Source organism: Balaenoptera acutorostrata, chromosome 15, assembly GCF_949987535.1.
Source record: "Balaenoptera acutorostrata chromosome 15, mBalAcu1.1, whole genome shotgun sequence".
Taxonomy (NCBI): domain Eukaryota; kingdom Metazoa; phylum Chordata; class Mammalia; order Artiodactyla; family Balaenopteridae; genus Balaenoptera; species Balaenoptera acutorostrata.
Window position 1 is genome coordinate 31047614 of NC_080078.1, and position 23419 is coordinate 31071032.

The 23419-nt window shown below is 43.5% G+C and overlaps 1 protein-coding gene across 2 annotated transcripts in view; it reads left to right on the plus strand.

Moving 5' to 3' along the window:
- The window catches only part of GRIN2A (glutamate ionotropic receptor NMDA type subunit 2A), a 372220-nt gene extending 366169 nt beyond the window's left edge, over positions 1-6051 (plus strand). For both annotated transcript variants that reach the window (XM_007188412.2, XM_007188413.2), the window contains one exon: positions 3190-6051. In XM_007188412.2, the coding sequence (XP_007188474.1) occupies positions 3190-4989 (1800 nt within the window). In that variant the 3' untranslated portion in view covers positions 4990-6051. The remainder of the gene's footprint in view (positions 1-3189) is intronic.
- Positions 6052-23419: the final 17368 nt, after the last annotated feature.

The following is a 23419-nucleotide window of genomic DNA, read 5'->3' on the forward strand; positions in this document are numbered from 1 at the left end:
CAGCTTCGATCAAACGGGCGCTGTGTGCTCATACTAGGGTGAGGAGAGAGAGGTGAGGTGACAAGCAGGGAGGGCACATCGGGGATGACTGAGCGGCTCACCCACTAGCATTTGTGGAGCCCCTTCCATGGCAGGTGCTTTGCTTGCCTTATCAGATCTTGCCCTCGTACCCATCTTAGAGTGTATGATTCCCATCTTACAGATGTGGAACTTGAGGCTCAAAAAGATGTAGTGGCTCAGCCAAGGTCACAGGGCTAATAAAGGATGGAGCTGGGGCTCATTTCCAGTGGGTTCCAGGCCTCTGGCTCTTGCCATCCTTCTGTAATACACACCCCCCCCCTCCTCATCAGCACACCTGGAAGATGGGTCAACTTAGCTGGAGGACACTGTCATCCAAACCTGGGGTGCAGGCACCACGTTGACTCCTTCCCGAGGCTTCGCCAGGCAGATCAGCACCTGGGAACTGCCTTGGCTGTGTGGTGTGGGTCCCAGGGGAAACGAGGGCTGAGAAGAAGCAGCCAGCAGCCGTCCTCTCTGCCCCTGGAACGTAGCTCAGCTCCCTGGCCACTGCTGTGGGCCTCCTGCGAGCACAGAGACAGCCAGCTCACCGCGGCGGGCCGGAGCACACCGCCCTGATGGTGGAGGGCGGAAGCAAGTTCTCAAAGTCTCTAAAAGGAGGAGGCGAGCTCGTTAAAGTAAAATTGCAAAGTTAGAAAAAATTTAAAAGCTGGTGTTTTCGTAATGCGAACAACAGGAAAAGAAGGCTCTGATCTTGGCTGATTCAGACATGTAGGAGACACACTGATTTCCACCCATAGTAGCAGAATCCCTCTAGGTCATTGTAGGAGATTACTACATTACTAAATTGGGCAGGGAAGGCACACGTTAACATAAAAGATTCAAAAGCACTGTGCTATGTGAAATACACGGTGCGTTTGTATGATTTTGATGTCCAGCAGCCCTGGAAGCAGTGAGGAGACACTGCTTCCTGGGAGGGAACAGGGAAGGAGACCACACAGCATCGAGAGAAAGACTAAAGGTAAGGCTGCAGCAGGTGGGACGTGCCCGATGCCAGGGCCTTGGCCTCCGGGAGCCTTCACCGTGCAGCCTGGGGTTGAAGGGGGTCAGAGAAAGAGAAGCTCGAATGCACAACTGTAGGCTTTTCTGTTTACTGTTCCTTGACGGAGTGGAGACTGTCTCTAGAAAACTACAAGGAAAACGCAGCAGTGCAAACAGGTTGAGGCTGTCACAGTTCTGTGAGCCTCCCTGCCGGTTCAGTGCGTCCCCACCATGGGGAATCGATGGAGACGCTGTAACAGAGTCCAGAGTTACCCACCCATAGTCCCCACTAGTTTATGCCAAAGTCAGCAGCAGCTACCGCATCCCTTTTACAAACAAACCCCTTCTTGGGCCGGCTCCCTGTCAGTCTTGGGAGGACCGGGTCAACTCCTGCAGCCTGGACCGAGTTCCCTTTAGGTACCGCGGCCAAAATCTGGGGGCAGGAGTGGGGAAGGGAGGAGCGCAAATCACAATACCACTGATGCTCTTTTGCCTATTGTAGAATGAGTCAAGAGCTCTGCCCCTGAGTTACTTTCAAGTAAAAGTAAGCAGTTATTTTTAAGACAGGATGAAGGTGGAGTGGAAAACAAGAGATGTATGGATGGGGGTGCTTATATCTGAGCTGCCCCCGAGTCCCTCCGTCACTCAGTTCCCTGGGTGGATTTAAATGCAGCATCACCGTGTCCTCAGGACTCTCCACTCTTCTTAGTAACTAAAACTCTAACTGTGCTCAACAAATTCGCACACAACCAAAACACAAAGAATATATATATATTGAGTGGGTAAGTGAAAAGTCCAAGAAGGGAGCTCCAGGGGTTCAAGTCATATGATGTCTTTTTATCCCACCATCTATGTCTATTCCTCCAAAAAATGTCTGATTGACCACACATGGGTCTCAGGTCTTCTTCTTTTTGTCTGGGGGGTGGAGCTGGGAGAGACTGTTCCAGAGGTTTTAAATTGAAGTATAATTGGCTTACAATATTGTATATCAGGTGTACTACATAGTGATTCAGTATTTTTATACATTATGAAATAATCACCATAATAACTTTAGTTACCATCTATCACATACAAAGTTATTAGAATATTGTTGACTATATTTTCTATACTGTACATTATATCCCCGTGACTTATTTATCTTAAAGCTGAAGATTTTACCTCTTAATCCCCTTCACCGGTTTCACCCATCCGTCTAACCCCCTCCCCTCTGGCAACTACCAGTTTTTTCTCTGTTTCTATTGAATCTGCTTTTGTTTTGTTATGGCTGTTTATTTATTTTGGTTTTAGATTCCACATATAAGTGAAATCATATGGTATTTGTCTTTCTCTGTCTGACTTATCTCAGCATAATACCCTCTAGGTCCATCTATGTTGTCACAAATGGCAAGATTTCATTCTTTTTTATGGCTGAGTACTATTCCATTGTGTGTCTGTGTGTCTGTGTGTACCTACCACATCTTCTTTTCTATTCCTCTATCGATGGACACTTCAGTTGCTTCCATATCTTGGCTACTGTAAATAATGGTGTGATGAACATTGGGGTGCATGTATATTTTTTTAGTGTTTTTATTTCCGTCAGATAAATATTGGGTCTCATGCTTTAATTGATAGCTTCAGTGTAGGGGTAGCAGTAATTCCCCAAAGGAATCAATGATTGGTGATCCTTGTATGCTGACTCAGTTTGTTTGTCAATAGCTGACTCTCTGGTATCCAAAGTCCAAAGATGATCCTGGGAAACTTTAATAAAAGTAAGGGTTGGTGACCGGGGTGTTGGGAGGGTCAACCAAATCCTTACGTGCCAGTTTGGAGATGCTGAGACCCTCATAGTTGTATGAGGATTAGTGGATATTTTTTCTCCTACTCCATGTATGACTATTGGCAAAAGTGTAAGATAATCTTGATAATCTAAATAAATCAGATAATCTAAAAGCGCCAGAGCAACAAGATAAGCCTGATGCTTTGCCACTGGTCTCATACATTTAAGAAACATTATCAGGATTCAGATTGGATTTCACTGTTTCTCCAGGACTCCTATAAGAAGGTCATGCTCACCTTTGCAGGTACAGTTCAGGCGTGAAATGGGTTCATGTCCTAGCTGCTGCTGATGGCGTTTTGTGCTCCTCCCCACAGGGCATTTATAGCTGCATTCACGGGGTGCACATTGAAGAAAAGAAGAAGTCTCCAGACTTCAATCTGACCGGATCCCAGAGCAACATGTTAAAACTCCTTCGGTCAGCCAAAAACATTTCCAACTTGTCCAACATGAACTCCTCAAGAATGGATTCCCCCAAAAGAGCTGCTGACTTCATTCAAAGAGGATCCCTCATCATGGACATGGTTTCAGATAAGGGAAACTTGATATATTCAGACAACAGGTCCTTTCAGGGGAAAGACAGCATTTTTGGGGACAACATGAACGAACTGCAAACCTTCGTGGCCAACAGGCACAAGGATAACCTCAACAACTACGTGTTCCAGGGCCAGCACCCCCTGACTCTCAATGAGTCTAACCCTAACACAGTGGAGGTGGCCGTGAGCACGGAACCCAAAGGGAACTCCAGGCCCCGGCAGCTTTGGAAGAAATCCATGGACTCTCTACGCCAAGACTCGCTGACCCAGAACCCAGTCTCCCAGAGGGATGAGGGAACCGTGGAGAGCAGGAGCTACTCCCTAAAGAGTCCCAGGTACCTTCCAGAAGAGGTGGCCCACTCGGACATCTCAGAAACTTCGAGCCGGGCCACGTGCCACCGGGAGCCTGACAACGGTAAGAACCACAAGGCCAAGGACAACTTCAAAAGGTCAGTGGCCTCCAAATACCCCAAGGACTGCAGCGAGGTCGAGCGCTCCTACCTGAAGACCAAAGCGAGCTCCCCCAGGGACAAGATCTACACCATTGATGGGGAGAAGGAGGCCACTTTCCACCTCGACCCTCCCCAGTTCGTCGAAAACATGGCCCTTCCCGAGAACGTGGACTTCTCCAGTGTCTACCAGGACCACAGTGACAGTTTCCGCAAGGGGGACTCCACACTGCCCATGAACAGGACCCCCCTGCACAATGAAGATGGGCTCCCCAACAATGACCAGTACAAACTCTACTCCAAGCACTTCACCTTGAAAGACAAGAGTTCCCCGCACAGCGAGAGCAGCGACCGGTACCGGCAGAACTCCACGCACTGCAGGAGCTGCCTGTCGAACCTGCCCACCTATTCAGGCCACTTCACCATGAGGTCCCCCTTCAAATGCGACGCCTGCCTGCGGATGGGGCACCTCTATGACATCGACGAAGACCAGATGCTTCAGGAGACAGGTAACCCAGCTTCCCAGGAGGAGGTGTACCAGCAGGGCTGGCCACGGAACAGTGCCCTCCAGTTCCAAAAGAACAAGCTGAGGATTAGCCGGCAGCACTCCTACGATAACATCCTCGACAGTCCCAGGGAGGCGGACCTTAGCAGGCCCTCCCGGAGCATAAGCCTCAAGGACAGGGAGCGGCTTCTGGAGGGAAACTTGTACGGGAGTCTCTTTAGTGTCCCCTCAAGCAAACTCTCGGGGAACAAAGGCTCCCTTTTCCCCCAGGGTCTGGAGGTCAGCAAACGGAGCCAGTCTCTCTTGCCAGACCACACCTCCGATAACCCTTTCCTGCACTCCTACGGGGATGACCAACGCTTAGTTATTGGGAGGTGCCCCTCGGACCCTTATAAACACTCGCTGCCATCCCAGGCGGTGAATGACAGCTATCTCCGATCGTCCTTGAGGTCGACGGCATCATACTGTTCCAGGGACAGTAGAGGCCACAGCGATGTGTATATTTCGGAGCATGTTATGCCTTATGCTGCAAATAAGAATAAAATGTACTCTGCCCCCAGGGTTTTAAATTCCTGCAGCAATAGACGCGTGTACAAGAAAATGCCTAGTATTGAATCCGATGTTTAAAACCTTCCATTAATGTTTTATCTATAGGGAAACATAGGTAATGGCCAACGTTCCGGAGGATAAATGTTGGATGTCCAGTAGTGCCCTGCAAAGAGGAAGAGGATTTAGGAAGGTATTTTTCTGTTGGTTCTTTTGCACATGGCTCCATGCCATAGTCTTCCACTCAAGGAGTCTTGTGAGGTGTGTGCTGAGCACGGCAGATACCAGATAGGTGAGTCCTTAACCAAAAATCAACCAATAAAAGGGCAAGTCTCCTGGACATGCCCGCTAGGTATGTTGGCAATAATGACGCGTTGGATGCCGATGGTGATGGGATGATTTCCTATATTCCAGATTCCATTAAGACCAGTCCACCATGTAATTTCCTCATCAGAAATGCCTAATGGTTTCTCTAATACAGAATAAGCAATATGGTATGCATGTAAATCTGACACAGACAAAACAAGAATGCATCTGCACTGTAGTGAGATTGACATGTGCAAGAGATTAGGAAGTTTGGATTTATAACTGGTCCAGCTTTATTGTTATGCCTTCCATCACAGCCCCGGCCCAACCCCAGAACTCCAGGCTCCCCCAAAGAGTAGCAAATCAGTGTGTTTGTGGTCACTCTGCTAGCTTCACTGCAGTCCATTTCCAAGACACATCTGGAGTAAAAGGCCAGATGGGCCCTCAGGCAGAGAGCTACAAGGATCCCTTTGGATGTCGATTTGTGTATTTCACAGACACTCTCTCACCCTTGGCTTCGATGGTCTTGTTCAGAGCTGCATAAACTCACATTTGTATCTTCAATATCGTGTAAGTGTGGATCTTCTGTCTATGACACAGCGGCCGTTGTAGTTTATCCCGAAGACTCCTGTGTACGTAAGTTTGCATTTCCCCCCTTCTGGTGATGACTCAGGGTTGTATAGTATCTGTTACCCTTCCCCCGCAAGAGTAACCATCACTCGTTCAGTCCCCGAATCACCATGGTGGCGTTTCATTGTGTGTTGCTGTTCCCAGTGTGGTGAATGTGGTGGCATGTGCCAGCAGCCATATGTGTACTGTGGTCCTTAAGAAGTAAAAAGCCATCCGTCTGCTGAAGGCCAGCATGACTGTAACGTCCTGAAATTCAGCTGGACACTCGTCCCCACCCCCAACCTCCTTAAATCAAAAGCCTTCAAAACATGAGAGACACTCATGCATCTACCCCAAGCAGCCTCCAAATTGTGGATAAACTTTAGTGGGACAAGCGATTTCTCTCTTCTGAAATAGTCACTCTGTTGGAGGCAAACTGCCTCACTAGCACCAACGGGAGATGAAAAATTCCTCAAAGCATTTGTCATTTCCGAGTCACCTCCATTCTCAATCTACTCAAACCTGTGCGTAAATGATATGAGATGATACTCATTTTGTAAACCTTGGGGGAAGGGTAGGGAATCTTTATGCGTGAGAAGCTCTTAGCACAGTGCCTGGTACGTGCAACGTGCCCCCCAAAATTAAGGCAGTTGTTATGACACTTCATCAGACAAGAATTTTCTAGTTTAAAAATTAAATATGATAAAAACCACAGCAATATTAATTGAACACTTTATATAGTTCTAATCTAATAATTAGCGTGTTTTAAATACATGAATATCCCTGAAATGCTTGGGCTAAGTAACCACCCATTTTGCAGGGCACCTGGGTCTGTTATGGTGTCATGTTACAGAAGCCCTAGGCTAATGTAAACGATCCTGACCATTTCCTGGTTTCCTCCTGCATTTTGCTCGGGGTTCCCGGAGGAGGGGACAGAATGGCAAGTTGAAAAGTTATCCTGTTTCTTTTAGTCATGCTGTGTTCTGTTTTGTAGGCAATGCTTTCCCATGAGTGGGCAGGTGCCAGGAATAATTCTCTTAGAGCTTGAGGATTCATTGAGCGGCTCCCTCTTTGAGAAAGTGCACCTGACCTACAATATTCCTATAGTGATGAAAAGTGGTTGCAGTAAAGTTCAGGGTCAGTGGTAGAGAGGCAGAGGGAGGCAGTGGGTAAGAAAGTCTTTGAGGTCGAGAGGCAGAAGGGGCCAACTAGGTGCTGAAGACGAACGCACTTGAATGTTGCATTTTATTTCTTGGATGTTGCACCTTTACTGCCTCAAGACCCAACAATGGAGAAGCCTAGATTGAAAGACCCGGAATAGTCCCCCCAATTTCTAATCTTAGACACACCTGTGACCGTATCATTTTTTAGAATTTACTGCCTTTGCCTTTCCAGTCCATTCTAGAACTATACAGCCCCAGCCAGGATCACCTCCATTTCCTCACAAGACTGGCATGTCTTGACATGAAATGAATTGAAAGGTCTCCCCAGAATACAGAACAGCAGTACATCGCCAGTCTAAAGAGGCTGTCTGTCTTCCTCCAGTGTCCTCCAAACCAGGGAGCTGCCAAATATGGCAGAAATCTCCAGGGAGAGTGAGAATTACACTTGGAATTATCCCATAGATCAAAAACCCTTCTTCTAATAACAGCATTAGTTCTGCTATTAACCCCATGACTCTCTGGGTATAGAAACTAAAAACATGGCTTTGGGAAGAACCGACAGTAATGTAGTGAAAAAAAGTATACACTTCAGGGGCTTCCCTGGTGGCGCAGTGGTTGAGAATCTGCCTGCTAATGCAGGGGACACGGGTTCGGGCCCTGGTCTGGGAAGATCCCACATGCCACGGAGCAACTGGGCCCGTGAGCTACAACTACTGAGCCTGCGCGTCTGGAGCCTGTGCTCCACAACAAGAGAGGCCGCGACAGTGAGAGGCCCGCGCACCGCGATGAAGAGTGGCCCCCGCTTGCCACAACTAGAGAGGGCTCTCGCACAGAAACGAAGACCCAACACAGCCAAAAATAAATAAATTTAAAAAAAAAAAAAAAAAAAAAAGTATACACTTCCTTTAATACCTAAAGTGTTTTTAAAAAAATAAATAGGATTGGATGCTATGTAATAAATACCATTTCCTTCCTCCACGAATTCACTGACTCTTAGTAGTGATGATCCCAAACTTAAGACAATTGACCATTGATGGGATGGTCCCTTTCCAAGTGAAAGATAGTGATGTTGAGCTATTCAGAGGTAATCCAAGTCATTTCAGTTCTTTGGAGAAAGAGTAGCAGGAATATAACATCCAACAGGAAATCACACCTACAGTACAGGAGGTGATAAGAATTACATAGGAGGCCCTGAACTATGGGTTCATTACAGAGGGTTCCTCTGACACATCTAGGCTCTGAGTCCTTAGATTTGTTGATGCCAAGGATCCAGAATCTCCGAACCCAAATGTGTGCCGGAGTTTCCTCTGCCTCAAGTCGGAACTGGCATCCGTAATGATATTGCATTAACTCCAAATGGTTTTCTCTCCTTGAGAAGGACCCAACTAGTCCTCAGATAAGTAACAGTATGCACATGAAACCAACTTAAAATATTCTGTGTATGAGGAGAGTCTTCTAGGATGTGAATTCTACTCTGGGAAACCTTTGGGTTTCTGGAAAATTGTTTCCGTTATCCTTAACACCTGCAGGTTCTTAGGCCACGTCTAGTTTTAATGCTCTGAGAGGGCAGGTCACCAGTGGGTCTACTTTTCTGCCAGTGAGGCTTCCATGAGAGGTGCCGGATTATAATCACCCTACTCATTACTCTTGTGTCCTTTGCAAATCTCACTGCATGTTTGTAGCCAGCACTGTCTCATGGATTATACCTGGTTTTCTCTTCCCTGTTTCAGAAGGTGCCTGAGAAGTGCTCATACGTAGGTTCTCTGATGAAAGCATTAAAATTCACCCGTTGCAGCAAAATCAGTCAAATCAATTCACGCCTATTTTCAGGGGAGAAAAAAGAAAATTACACCTTGTTTACAAATGAAATAGTTTCACTTAAATGGGACTCTAGCCGAGGCAGTTAGTCGAAGGATCCGCGGCAGCCACGCAGTCATGCATTGTTTATTCTATTTGCTATGTCTACCACTGATGTGTATTTAATACTCTGCGTCCTTCTCAGGAAATGACAAATGCCCCGAATTCTTTGCAGATGGAATTGCTAATGAAAAAGGAAAAAAAAGTTGGTGTTAATTAAATGGTGATTAAAAATTTATCTCCTTTAAACTTAAAAAGTGCAGCCTTAATAATCAGTTGTCATATAAATAAATAGCTTGCACTGAAATCCCTTGCGGTTTAAGACCTAAATAAATACTAAATTGAGAAACCTAAATATCTTTCAGAAGAGCTGAATATATTCATTAACTTTATGCAAACCCTGTACTGTTTCTTTGTGCATAACTGTTGTGTATGAATTCTTAAAAGGGGGACATGAGGTGTTTCTGAAATAGAGCCTGTTTGTATTAAGCACAGCTAGAGTAGACATAATTGGACTTCAAGGGAAAGACCCACACCAACAAAAACCAAAACTGAATAGGTGAAAGCTAAACTCAGTGGTTGGTATTTAATATGACTTAAAGGCAATTTTCATTTGAAAAGCAGTGTTTATTTTCACTTGAGATAAAACTAGACCTTTCTGGATACCCCATCTTCTCTTGGTAAACAGGGTTGCAAGTGCTTAATGAGAGGTTATGTGGGGTCTCTACTTGAAAAGTTCTCCCAATATGCAGTTGCCCTTTTCCATTCAATCCCTTTACATTATTCTTTGTTCATATCTTATTGTATCAGAGGAGGTCAGCTTGCCACTTGGTAGAGGTCGGAGATGATCAAATGCACTTATCCTGTGAATATAAATGCTCATGTACACATGTATATAATATACATGCTTGGTTACTACAATTCACAAGTAAGTGTATTATCCAAATAAAATTGTATATAATGTAAAGTTTATGTTAAAATTTAAATGGTGATAATGATATTAACACACAGAAAACCCATTCTGGTTATTGATGGGATGATATTTATGTAAAGAGGGCACTGTTTTTTTTTTTTAATTATCTCAGTTCTAGGGAGGATCATGGAGCCCAAGTGGGATTTGGGTGTTGGAGTTCTTGGCCCCTTATTAAAAAAAAAATATCTGGGGTTAGGGGTGTGGGATGTATTCTGCTCACTTTCGCTCTGGAAGACAGTGCTGATACGGGCATGCATGTGATTTCTGTAAACCCATCAAAGGGCACATTTCCTGTTTAAACTCCTTCTCCTCTTCCCCCACCCACACTCTTTCTGTGCCCAGAAGTACTCAGTATAGTATCAGCTAAAGGTGCCTGCCCAGAACTTAGAGAACTACACCAAGGTTTGGGGGGGAGGGGAAGGGAGATGGGAAAATTAAGAGAAAATGACATTCCAAAGGGGCGGTAGTCATCTGTATAAGATTGTCAGGTTGTCAGGTCTAGAACCCGAGACTTCCTGGTCCAATTCCTAGCTTGGTCCCCCTTTCCAGGCTAACTCGTTCCTAGGTTTCTCACAGGAGTTCTCCCCTGAGTACCTCTGGGATCAGAGCCAGAGAACCTAAGAGAACTGACCTGGCTATCTTTGCCTCTTGCCTTATACAGACCTACGCATCCCTCTCTGAATTTGATTTTCCTTTAAGCTCCCCAAAACCTCCTGCTTCAGAGTCCTGGAGAAGAGAAACTTTTTTTTCAGGGACCTACCTATTCCCTGGGAAGAGTTGGTAAGGGATATAGTTTAAAACCTCAAACCAAGGTTGAAAGCTGGCAGTGATCACTGCGATAATATTGTTATATTTCTCATGAGCCAGGGATGAACAAAGGACACTCGCTGATTAGCTGATGGAACCTGACTGAGTATCCACTCTCCTTTTAAGGACAATTTGGGATTGGGGAGCTGCGAAGGGAGTAGAAAGTACAGTCTCTTCCCATAAGTAGTGTATGGTCTAGAACTTCAGTTCCCTAATGCAAAAGATAGCTGAGGACCCATGAAATGCAAACATAGACTACATGAAAAAACTGGAAATGATAAATAAAGTTTGTGTCAGGAGATAAAAATTTTATCTGATTCCATGCTCAAACAGACAGACAGACAGACAATCCCTTCCCTAGGCTCACTCCCAAGTAACTTTAGAGAATCTAGTTGTTGTTCCTGGAGATGCCCTTGATTATTTCAACCTTCAAAGACAGTACTTAGGGAACCCAGGAGCATCTGATCAGGTGAACAAACTTGCCCTTCTCGGTTTTTGCACAGGCAGCCTTGGATCTGGTTCCATTCAGTTCTCCAACCGTTGCCAAATCATGCCTCCTCCCAGCTCTGCTTTATGACATGTGCTTTAAGAAAAGGTTGTGGAAAAAAATCCTCAAAGGATTGGGAAATAGACCATGATGTAAAAAGACTATTTTCTGAAACCTTTTTTTGTTTGGTTTTGTTTTTGACTTGTGAAGAATACTTTGGATAGTTCAGGGTATAAATGTATCAGGGAGGGAAGTAGAGAGAATTCCTGTTGAGTCCCAAGTGCCTCGTGTTGTGGCTGGCAAAAGAGAACACATCAGGTGCCTGGAGAGAAGATGGGACAAGGAGATGGCAAAAGGGGTCAAGGTGTGTTTCAGAAAGATGGTGGGGTGGAGAGGGAGCTTATTTTTTCTCTGTCCATCCTATTCTGTACATTACTGGAACTTTGGATTCTCTGTTCATCCCAAGGACACGCCTTGGTTCAGCACGTGAATTTGGAAATACCAAAATATATCTACATTGAGTGTAGACTGTATTCTAGGCGTGTCCTAGAATGCAATCCTCAAAATAACCTTAAGGATGTTAAGTATGATTGCTCCCACTTTACAGATAAGGAAACAGGCTCAGATTGGTTTCAGCCTCATCAGCCACAGAATCTGCTAATAAATCTGTAATATTAGGCATAGTCTCAAAGTGCCTGATCTCCTCCAGGGAGGTCAGAATAGAAGTCAGGAAAAGAGATATTCTGTTTTGAGGTCCCTGGGGCTATTGCTTGAGTTTCAGCCTCTGTGGTGAGGAAGGTGGTTGGTGTCCTACCCCTCGTCGTCTGGTTTGGGGTGTGTTGAAAACTCCCGGGACCCCACCTCTGTTCATGGTTCCTTCTGAGACTTGAATGCTGTCTGTGTCTCTCCCCTGAATGCTTGCACTCAGCACTTACTTGTTTGGTTCCTGGGGAGTTATTTTCTCTACTTAGCATGTGCCTAATCTTAAATATCCCCTTCCTAATATCTCTTCTCTTTCTTAGTAGACATCAGGGATAATTCCATTAAACATATGCAAATAATATGCTCTCACATATGTGCAGTTGCACACACACACACACACACACACACACACACTGCCTTGTGGCCCCCTTTAAAGCTCTCCTAAACATTGTGGCCCATTTTCAGAAAGGGCATGCTCTCTGCACCCTCCTGTTGCTTGTCTTTGCCAAGCAGACGGAATGAGGTTCGGAGGTGTGACAGGGAATTGGAAATAAAGTTTTTGCATAAATGATCAAGAGTTTGGTAATCAAGTATGACAGGGGCAGCTATTAAGATTTTTTTTCCCCTTCTTAGTCTGTTCTATGTTTTTCAAATTGTCTTAGAGATACTTTCCTGGTTATTGACATCAAGATAAGTGTTGCACCACTGAATGCTTGTTTGGTTTATCTCATTAAAGAATGTCGAATTGGAATATTTCCACCAGGCTTTCTAGGAGCCTAAAATGATGTAGTGTGTAGTCTGTGTAGGCGAGATGACCCTGAGGCAATGATGCATTCCTTTCTTGAACCCTGCTCCCGTGTTCTAAGCCACACCTCTCTCTCCTGGCATTTCATTTACTGTGAGGTGGGACACATTAGGACCATTTTATAGATGAGGAAACTGAGTGGGGTTTGAAGGAATGTTTTCAGGGGAGGTTCTGTGATTACATCCCCCTGGAGGGTCATTTAACCTAATGTAAGGTTGTCCTAGTCCCTGAGAAATTCTCTAGCCCTTTACATCTTTCAAGCTGGCAGTAAAGTCTCTTAAGACAGAAAGGTTATTATTATTTAATAGCTATTTTGAAATCCTGTTGGGTCTACAAGTGCATGACAACATTCTCCCAGGGATGCTGAGCTTTGCAGAAACTGGAACACTCAAAAGAACAATTTGGCCAGTGGTATCTCTTCACTGGGGCTGTATTTCAAAGCACACAACTCTCCAGGGAGCAGGAACCAAACTGTTGAAAATGGAGTCGTTTCTCAGATTAACCTCCTCCAAAAAAGTGTCAGCAGTACATAGAAACAAACAAGACCAAACAGATTATCACTCATAAATCCCTCTTATCTACTACATTTGTGAAACAATGAGTTTGCATTTTTGCAATTCTGAGAACATTCCTCATCAGCAGTAGCCCTGGGTCATAACCTCTTCCAGTTAATTCTCTCTCACACCTTTGGGAAGGATTTAAGATGAGCCTTCAAAAGGATGTTAATATAACAAGTAGCCAATACCACAGCTGCCTTTTAAATTAATAAGGTTAATTGTTCTCCAGCAAACATAAGTTTGTCTTTGACATTTTAAATGCTTCTCATTGATCTGACATTTTGCTGTTTCAAGCTTTTAAAGGGCTCAAATCAAAGACTATTGATAGCTGAGCAAATAGTGAAGGTCCAGAAATATAAAAACATTGTCAATTTTTCCATGAAGAACAATCATAGGCTTTTGAATTCGACCGAGGTTTTTACATTAGCCATCTAAGACTTATTGAATTATTTCTATTCTCAGTTAAGCTAATTCAAACAAATGAACAGTATTGACTTTTCAAATCTATTTTTTTTTGAATCTTTAGTTTGTAAGGTTTGTAGACACAGCTCTGAGGCCATGACCATTAAGTAAATGTTCCAGGGTAGAAATTAAAGATTCAGATGACTATTTTGGGTCAAATTCAGGTGATCATCTTTGAAAATCCTGATGGATTTGGGAAGATGAAAGTGGCACTTGTAACATTTATGTTTCTCAAATTTTTCCCTGGGAAAGGATGTCAATTATTTATTTTTTTCAAATAGAAATTAGGTCAAGAATAACATTTTCATAGAAAATTCAGTAAGCTACTCAATACAACTAATTACATGGTTAGATATGGCTCAGATGCCTTCCAAGCCTGAGGGTCCCAAAATATTTCTTTATCAGTTGTTTTTAACTATGAATCTTAATCTTGTTCATTCCCTTGCTAAAACAAATTTAAAAGCATATACTTTCCAAATTATGTAGTCGGGATAATTTAATGTAGTATATCACAGTAGAATGTGCATTTGTTTATGTATAGTCTATATATTTCAAGCTGAATATTCAGAAAGAATTAGGTGAGTTAATTGGTGGCTTGAAAAAGAAGCAGATCATAAACATCGTAAATAATGGCCTTCTCACCCAGAAAAAGAGGGTAAACTATCCACCTTTCACTCGTGTTATAAGACTCGTTGCATAATAATACACAAGCTGGTCATTACCCACAAGAAAGGAATTGAATTAAGCAGCTTGATAGGTCCGTGTCTGAGTTCATTTTTAACCCAACATGGATGGGTTTGAAGTCCTTATGCAGAGGGTTCCCATTCACAGCTACATTCAAACACAGTCTAAAACCCACATCAGAAGTGGCTCTATCTCTTGTAGGGAGGAGCCCCAAGCAAGCTGTGTTCTCTACTCAGTGGTTTTCATTTGGGAATAAGATGTTCACTTACCAACCGTAACAGTTTATACCTGTCATGTTTCAATCCACTGCATGAGGAAGTGCTAATAAGTGTATTAAATATTTCCAAGCATAGCTACAAAATTACACGTTTGCTTAACACCTTTCTATGATAGAGGGAGTATATACTATGGTTGTCTCCTTGTAGTACGTCTTTTATTTTTGTTCAGCGTGTTATCAGCTGTCTTAAGGAATGGGGTTTGAAATATGTGTGCGAACTGATATGTTCATAACTCCCGAGGCAACAAAAGTGCCCAGTCATATCGTGTAAAAATGTAAATACAGGAGAATTTCATTTTTCTAATAAAGATAATTTCTGCCAATTGATATGAAAATGAGAAATGGAGTTGTGGTCTTTGTTGTTGCTGCTGCGGTTGAGGATGTCACTAACCTTTTGGGCGGGCTTAGTGTTTGTACAAAGGGGAAAATCACGTATTTCCTCCTTTGTGCAACGGAGGAGTGGAGGGGGGAGCCTGGAATTGGGAAGAATACAGGACTTGGCTTCAGGGTTTTACTGGCAAGCTTTGCCACTGTCGCTAACCTGGATCTCATCTTCCTGTGCAGTTCCCACACTTGTAGCATTGACTCTGATAATGTTGGACTTCACCGAGCCCTGTGACTTATGTTTCTGGAAAAAAGTGATGGTTAAAGACCTCCTCTCCTTTTGTATCCCAGGCAACAGCTGACTGCAAAGGACCACCCTTCTCTATATGACTTCGATATGACCCCTGGGTGCCCCCCTTTCTCCATGCCAAGGCCAGACACAGAGCCTCCACATTCCCAATCCTTGCCTCATAAACGACTAGTGGACATTCTCGTTCCCACTGATCAACTGGAACAAAATGCTTGTTGAGCAGCCAGAGCCAGCACACGACGACGTCCTCCTGGGAACAGGCTGGGCTCAGACTCTTGGGTCTGCTACTACCCAATCCCACCACTCCCGTTCATCTCACATCCCCACACCCTGTTCTTTCCAGTTTTGTTTACTCCCCCCTATAAAAGAAACGCCCTTTTTACCTAACTCTTGAGACGCCTGCAGAGCTTATAGTCGGAGCATTCTCCCTGTTCCAATAGCCCCCCTCCCCCTATTGCAATTGTCCCTTTCTCCTCCTTGCAAGAATTTTTCTGTAATCAAGTCCCTCCTTACTAAATCTAGATTTAATTTTCATGTGACAACTCCCATCCCTAGATCAAATGACATTTCTAAAGAATCTGACCTTGTTCGCTCTACCTCTCCTTTACTTAAAATCTTCAGCTGAAAACAAATGACCCACAGGAAAAGCCCGGATTCCATAGCCCAACACACAAAGTCTTCCACTCCCCACAAACCCCTTCCTACCACGTGCCGTATGCACCTAAGGTCTCTCTGCTCCTCTCCAAAGACACTATGAGCTCTCGGGGTTCCATGCCTTCACTCGTGCTATTCTTTCTTCCTGGAATGCTGGTCTCCTCCACGTCTCCTCATCAACTCCTAATCCTCCTTCAAGTTGTATCTTCAGTAGAAGCCTCTTCGTAGTCTTTCCAAGCTCTCTCCCAGCAGCAGAGTTAACACCTGACTTCTCCGTGAGCCAGCCCCTTGCACACCCATCTGTCACATGATTTAGCAGCCTTTACGAAACTTTTTAGTGTGTGCTATCTCTCTTTAGAATGTGAGCCTTTCCAGGGCTTTTCATATCCAGATGAAAATATATAATTTTTCATCTTTGAATCCTAGCACCCAGCCCAGCATCTGACAGAGAGTGGGCATTTTTGGATGGGTAGGAGAATAGCTAATTGGAAGATTGGGTGGCTGTTGGGTGGGTGAATGGCTGGATGGGCATGTAGATGGAGTGCCTTGGAATCTGTTCTTGGTTTACTTCACTCTCTGTCTTATCTACTGTATTTTACCCAGACCTTTGACTATAAATGCCACCGATTACTTCTACGTTTTTATATTTGGGCCCGACCTCCCCTATAAATTCTAGACTCACATATCCATATCTATATTAGTAACTCCACCTAGAGATCTGAAAGACATTCAGATCCCAAAATATCTTAAAAGGTATATTGGGCCATCCCCCACCCCCAGTAGAAATCTTATCCTCCCCCAGAGTTCCCCAACTCAGGAACTGGCACTGCTACTGAGCTGATTTCTCAGGCTAAATACCTTCTGGTCATCCTTCAGTCCTCTTCCTGACCCTGCCCCCACCCCTTACATTCAGTCCATCCACCAGCTCTGTCTGCATGACCTTTAAAATATATTAAGACTTCTACCACCGTCACCCAGATCATCACCTCCATTTATACAAATGCAACTGCTTTCTAACCCATCCACCTGCTTCTTCTCTGGCCTCCATGTCTCCATTCTCCATACAGAAGTCAGGATAATCTTTTTTTTTTTTTTAACATCTTTATTAGAGTATAATTGCTTTACAGTGTTGTGTTAGTTTCTGCTGTATAGCAAAGTGAATCAGCTATACGTATACATATATCGCCATATCCCCTCCCTCTTGCATCTCCCTCCCTCCCTCCCTCCCTATCCCACCCCTCTAGGTGGTCACAAAGCACCGAGCTGATCTCCCTGTGCTATACAGCTGCTTCCCACTAGCTATCTGTTTTACATTTGGTAGTGTATATATGTCCATGCCACTCTCACTTCGTCCCAGCTTACCCTTCCCCCCTCCCCATGTCCTCAAGTCCATTCTCTCTGTCTACGTCTTTATTCCTGTCCTGCCCTAGGTTCTGCAGAACCATTTTTTTTTTCTTTTTCAGATTTCATATATATGTGTTAGCATACGGTATTTGTTTTTCTCTTTCTGACTTACTTCACTCTATGACAGACTCTAGGTCCATCCGCCTCACTACAAATAACTCAATTTCGTTTCTTTTTATGGCTGAGTAATATTCCATTATATATATGTGCCACCTCTTCTTTATCCATTCATCTGTCAATGGACACTTAGGTTCCTTCCATGTCCTGGCTATTGTAAATAGAGCTGCAATGAACATTGTGGTACATGACTCTTTTTGAAGTATGGTTTTCTCAGGTTGTATGCCCAGGAGTGGGATTGCTGGGTCATATGGTACTTCTATTTTTAGTTTTTTAAGGAACCTCCATACTGTTCTCCATAGTGGCTGTATCAGTTTACATTCCCACTGACAGTGCAAGAGGGTTCCTTTTTCTTCACACCCTCTCCAGCATTCAGTGTTTGTAGATGTTTTGATGATGGCCATTCTGACCGGTGTGAGGTGATACCTCATTGTAGTTTTGATTTGCATTTCTCTAATGATTAGTGATGTTGAGCATCCTTTCACGTGTTTGTTGGCAATCTGTATATCTTCTTTGGAGAAATGTCTATTTAGGCCTTCTGCCCATTTTTGGATTGGGTTGTTTGTTTTTTGGTATTGAGCTACATGAGCTGCTTGTATATTTTGGAGACTAATCCTTTGTCAGTTTCTTCGTTTGCAGATATTTTCTCCCACTCTGTGGGTCCTTTCGTCTTGTTTATGGTTTCCTTTGCTGTGCAAAAGCTTTTAAGTTTCATTAGGTCCCAGGGTAATCTTTTAAAGACACTAATTAGATCATGTCCCTCACCTGGTCTCAAGCCTTCAGTACCTTTGCATTACAGTCAGAATAAAATCAAAATTCTTCCCCATTCTAACTCCATGTTCCAAACTCTTACTATAGTCCACACTCCAAGAAAAAAGACGAATGTTTCTCTTTCCTCTTGCCTCATTCCCTGTCTTTGGAGCCTCTCCTTCCCTAGCCTTTTCTCTTTTTTTGGAGCAGCCAAAGATGGGCCATTTCCAACACATTTTCCATTAACTGAAGTGGCACTAAATACCATCACTGCTCTGAAACTAATCGGCAATTTGTGAGATGCCTTTACACCCATGTAGCCCCATTTGGGGGCATAATTATTTCCTAATTAGGAGGCGATTTATACTTGTTACTTGGGACATTTGCTTCTGCCAGTGACGAGGCTATCCTAAATGGCTCAGTTCTCTTTTTTTCTCCCCCAAGATTCTGCTGGCTGAAGCCAGATGACCAGACAGCCAAGCAAACTTAATTAACAGACAGTTCTGTTCCTGTGGGAGGGAAAAGCTCAAATTTGCTATCATTCTGAGGATAAAACCAAATATGTTTCTCTTGGAAGACCTTGTAGTTTTCCGCTAGAAACGGAGTTTGGTGGGGGCTGTGTTACCTTCTTTTCCAAGAGTTCTGATGAAATTTATTATTAAAGTTCACTAAACTAACCCATCTTTGTAAAAACCCTTTTAAAATCTTTAAAGCCCTCCTTTGTAGCAGGGATTATAGTCCCCATTTTACATATTCAGAAACCAAGGTTTAGAGATTGAAGTGACGTCCTTAAGACCATACAACCAGGTCGTTGTGAAGCTGGGGCCAGGGGTGAGCACATGTCAGCTGGACTTCATATCCCATGATTTTTCATCTCTACTTAGTGCTCACTATTACCTAGATTCCAATAGTGTCCAGGCAGGAACTGCCTCTGTGTCCCTGATGCCTTATATGCTGTAAATGTCCAGTAAGTATTTTTAAATAAACAAGAAGCAGAGAGAAGAGCCAGGAAGTCTGAGTTCTTGGCCACATCCTTACTGTATGACTTTTGTCTTTTCACTTCTCTTCTCTTATTCTCATAGTCTTCTCATGCATATCTGCAAAATGAAGATTTTCAGCTCCAACTCTGCCCTCTTCCTAGGCATGTGCAGAGGCATTGTCAACTATACCATATATCAATAAAAGATAACTCCTTCTGTACTATTTTTAGTTCCAAAACTTAGGAGTTGTGTTCAGGGTATGTCCAAAGAAAAACAACTTCCAGTGATGAAGTCCATACCATCTGACCTCTGCTTTTCTGGGGACAGAGGGTATCTCTCCCTGGGGGTGAGAATGGTCCAAGAATTAGAGGTTATAGATCAGGACTTTCCCCTAAGGAAGCAGATAGAGAAGTGGCCCCTGGCTTTGTTTCTGAGCTCTCCAAGGTACTGAAAGTTCCAAGGATGTAGGTGTCAGGTCTTTACTACTCTCCTTAGACAGCAGATAGAAAAGGGGTGCACATTTTTGCTTCTGGAAACTCCAGGGTGCTAAAATTTCTGGGGCTGTGTATGCAAAGCCTTGTGCACTATGGTTCAACAAAACCTTCCATTCAGTGTGCAGGCTGGCAGGAGCCAGGGGGAGACTGCGCTATGACTTTCCATTTGAAAGTCTTTACCCCCCTTGAAGAAGTGTCCAACTCTCCCCTACTTCCCACCACCCACTGACATGCCAGGGGGTTCCAGAAGTTTTCTCTTTCTTTCTCTTGCCTTTCTCTCACTTTGTCTCTGTTCCTGCCTGAGGAAGAAGCAGCAGCCTTGTTTTTCTTAACTCAGCGATACTGCAGGCAACCGTGCATTCTAAAGGGCAGCCCCCTCCTCTTCCATTTCCTCCTGAGCAGATAAGACATCCCAGTCCCCAGTTCAGAGGCCGGGCCCCAGGAGCTAGTGGCATCAGATGTGCTCAAAGATTTTGTTACTTTTGACTGCTTGTAGCCTTTCATCCAAACAAGAGCCAAGGAATACAAATGTACAGGAAAGGATAGAAGGAAGAAGGGGGTCATTCTCTATCAAACAGCACCCAGATCCCCCTCTGTGTCCCCATCACCAAGCACAACGAGAAAAAGCACACAGACTGCCACTTGAAAATTTATAATGCTGTGTTTCAAGAATGTGACTGATTACCTGTGGCCTCCCTGCTGCGCTCAGCGTAACTTAAAGAAGCCAGGGTCCAATCTGACTCACCAAACCATAGCATATTCGGCTGACTTCAAGACATACAGACATCATCAGAATAGGGAATGTGGAGATACGAGCCTATTTCAGGGCAGTCAACGTGCCCAGGAGGCTTCAGAATCCACGGCATCCCAAAGCCACTACCATGGGTTAAACCATAAACCAAACTCTACATCTTTCCCAATCCCCTCCCACCATCTTAACAACTCACATTCCATCATAAGCTGCAGGGGAGAGTAATTTACAGGAAGTGTGAGTATTGGTATTGCCTTCAGCAATTTTCAATGTTGGCCGTAAGGGATAAAGCTCAGGGTCATAAAGCGCACAATTTTTCATTAAAGATAAGTAAAATAACAATGCAGATACATATTTTCAGTTGCCTCTTGGATATCTTGAAAGCATCCCAAATGCAACATATTCAAAACCAAATGTATCCCCCTCCTTTCACCAGCGCTTCCTTCCCTTCTAGAGTTTTCTCAGAGCAGAGCGTCATCAACTCCCACTCACCAGGCCAAAATCATGACAGTCTTTTGACTCCTGTCTCCCTCTCCTTCTTCCAGTTTTGGTTCATTTCCCTGTCTGTACCTCCCACGCGCCGCCTGCTCCCCATCTTCACTGTCTGATTTCCATCTCTCATCTTCTCCTACATGAATTATTGTGACAGTCTAATAACAGGTCTCCCTACCTCCAATATTGACTCACCTTTAATTCTTTCTCCATTTACCGGCAATGGGAATTGTTCTAAAATAAAATTCTGGCCATGTCATTCCCAACTAAAAGTCTTTGGATGACTCCCCATCACCTAATAGTGTAAAGACCAAGATCTCTGGCATGCCTGGCATGGAGTGTCCTGGTCTGTTCTTGCTGACACGAATTCTCTAACCTTAACTCCCACTACTTCCTTGTACACAGATGCTGATCTAGCGAAAACAAACCTTTGTCCTTAAAAATACTGTTTCCTCTTCTTCATGAATATTCTTTCACCATCTGACAAATACATAATTATCTTTTATGTCCCGGCTCAAGTGTCACCCCCATGAATCCTTTCTCGGTTCACCCAGAGTTAGAGGCACTGTCTTCTGAACTCCCATGATTTTTTTGGACATTTCTCCATTGTAGCATGTTATTTGTCCCTTTATATGTCTACATTCCCCTACTGTGAGGTTTCCCTTAAAGACAGTAGCCTGTGATCCAACAGACACATTAGTAAAGATGCTAATCATCAGGGAAATGCAAATCAAAGCCACAATGAGATATCACTGCACACTCTTTAGAATGGATATCATCAAAAAGACAAGAAATAACAAGTGTTGGCACGAATGTGGAGAAAAGGGAACCCTGGTTCACCTGCTTCTGGTGGGAATGTAAATTGGTGCAACCACTATGGAAAACAGTATGGAGGTGCCTCAGAACGTTAAGACTGGAACTACTAGATGATCCAACAATTCCACTTCTGGGTATATATCCAAAGAAATTGAAATCAGGACCTTGAAGAGACATCTGGACCCCATATTCACAACAGCATTCACAATAACCAAAATATAGAAACAACTTAAATGTCTGGCAGTGGATGAATGGATAAAGAAAATGTGGTATATATACATGCAATGGAATGTTATTCAGCCTTAAAAAGGAAGGAGACCTTGCCATTTGTGACAACATGGATGGACCTGGAGGACATTATGCTGAGTGAAATAAGCCAGACACAGAAAGACAAATACTGTATGTTCTCACTTGTATATGAATCTAAAATAGTCATACTCATAGGAGCAGAGAATAGAATGGTGGCTGCCGGTGGTGGCAGTGGGGGTGGGGAGGGGGGAAGGGAGACATGTTGATCAGAGGATATGAAATCTCAGTTTTGCAAGGTGAATACATTCTGGAGATCTACTTTACACATAGAGCCTATAGCTAACAATACTGCACTGGATACTTAAAATTTTCCAAGAGGATAGATCTTATGTTAAGTGTTCTTAGAATAACAATAGGGGCAGAAGTAAACTTTGGAAGTGATGGATGTCTATAGCCTTGATGGTGGCAGTGGTTTCATGGGTATGTACTTATCCCCAGACTCATCAAGTCGTATATAGGAAACATACACAGCTCTTTACATGTCAATCATACATCAATAAAGTGTTTTTTTAAGATAATGAACTGTGTGAGGCACAGGAAAATGAACTAGAGATAATTTGGAAGTCAGCAAGATGCAGATCATAATTAAAACTGTGGATGTGGAGGATTATCTAATGTTAGCCCCACAAAATGCATGTTGCCATGTGTCAGCACAGGTGGTAATATAGGATAGGGCTTAAGAGAGTGCTGTTTGGAGGCAGACCAACCTCCAACATTTCCTGCCATTATGACCTTGAACAAGGTAATTAATCTTTCAAAGACAGTTGATTTTTCTAAAACTGAGAATAATTATATTACTACCTTCTAGGTTTGAGAAATTAGAGATAATGCAAAGAATGAAATGCCTATCACAAAGGGAACACTCTAAAATGTTAGCCATTTTTAGTTATTTATTCATACTTCAAATTACTAAAGACCTTCCCTTTTGCTCAGTCCTGAATAAGAGGCCTCAAATAGTTTAGAAGATGGTCTATAAACTTGTTAGTCTCTTGGACCCTCCACTGGTGACTTGAAACATTAGTCTTTTTTGTTACACATTGTAAAGTTTTAAAAGTTGATTAATTTCACTTTCCAGTACTAATTTTCCTCCTTTTTCTATAGAGCACAGTACACTCACCCAAGTGTCACCTACAGTCTTCTCTAATGAAGGACTCTGATAGCACTTTGAATTAGCTAAGTTGCTATGCCAGGTCTGCCCATATACCAAGTTGATTCAAGACATTCCTTACATTTTCTTTTTGTTCTGCCTGAACAAAAAAGGAGATAATGATAATCTGAGGGGATTATCATTTTTTCTATACGATGTTCTCTTACTTTTCCAGTTGAGGCTGTTATCTGATGTGCTAGACTTTTAGATGGACACATGTCTGCCTTTGTTAAGGATTGGTTGAAATTTTGTTCTCTCTTTCTTTTTATAATGT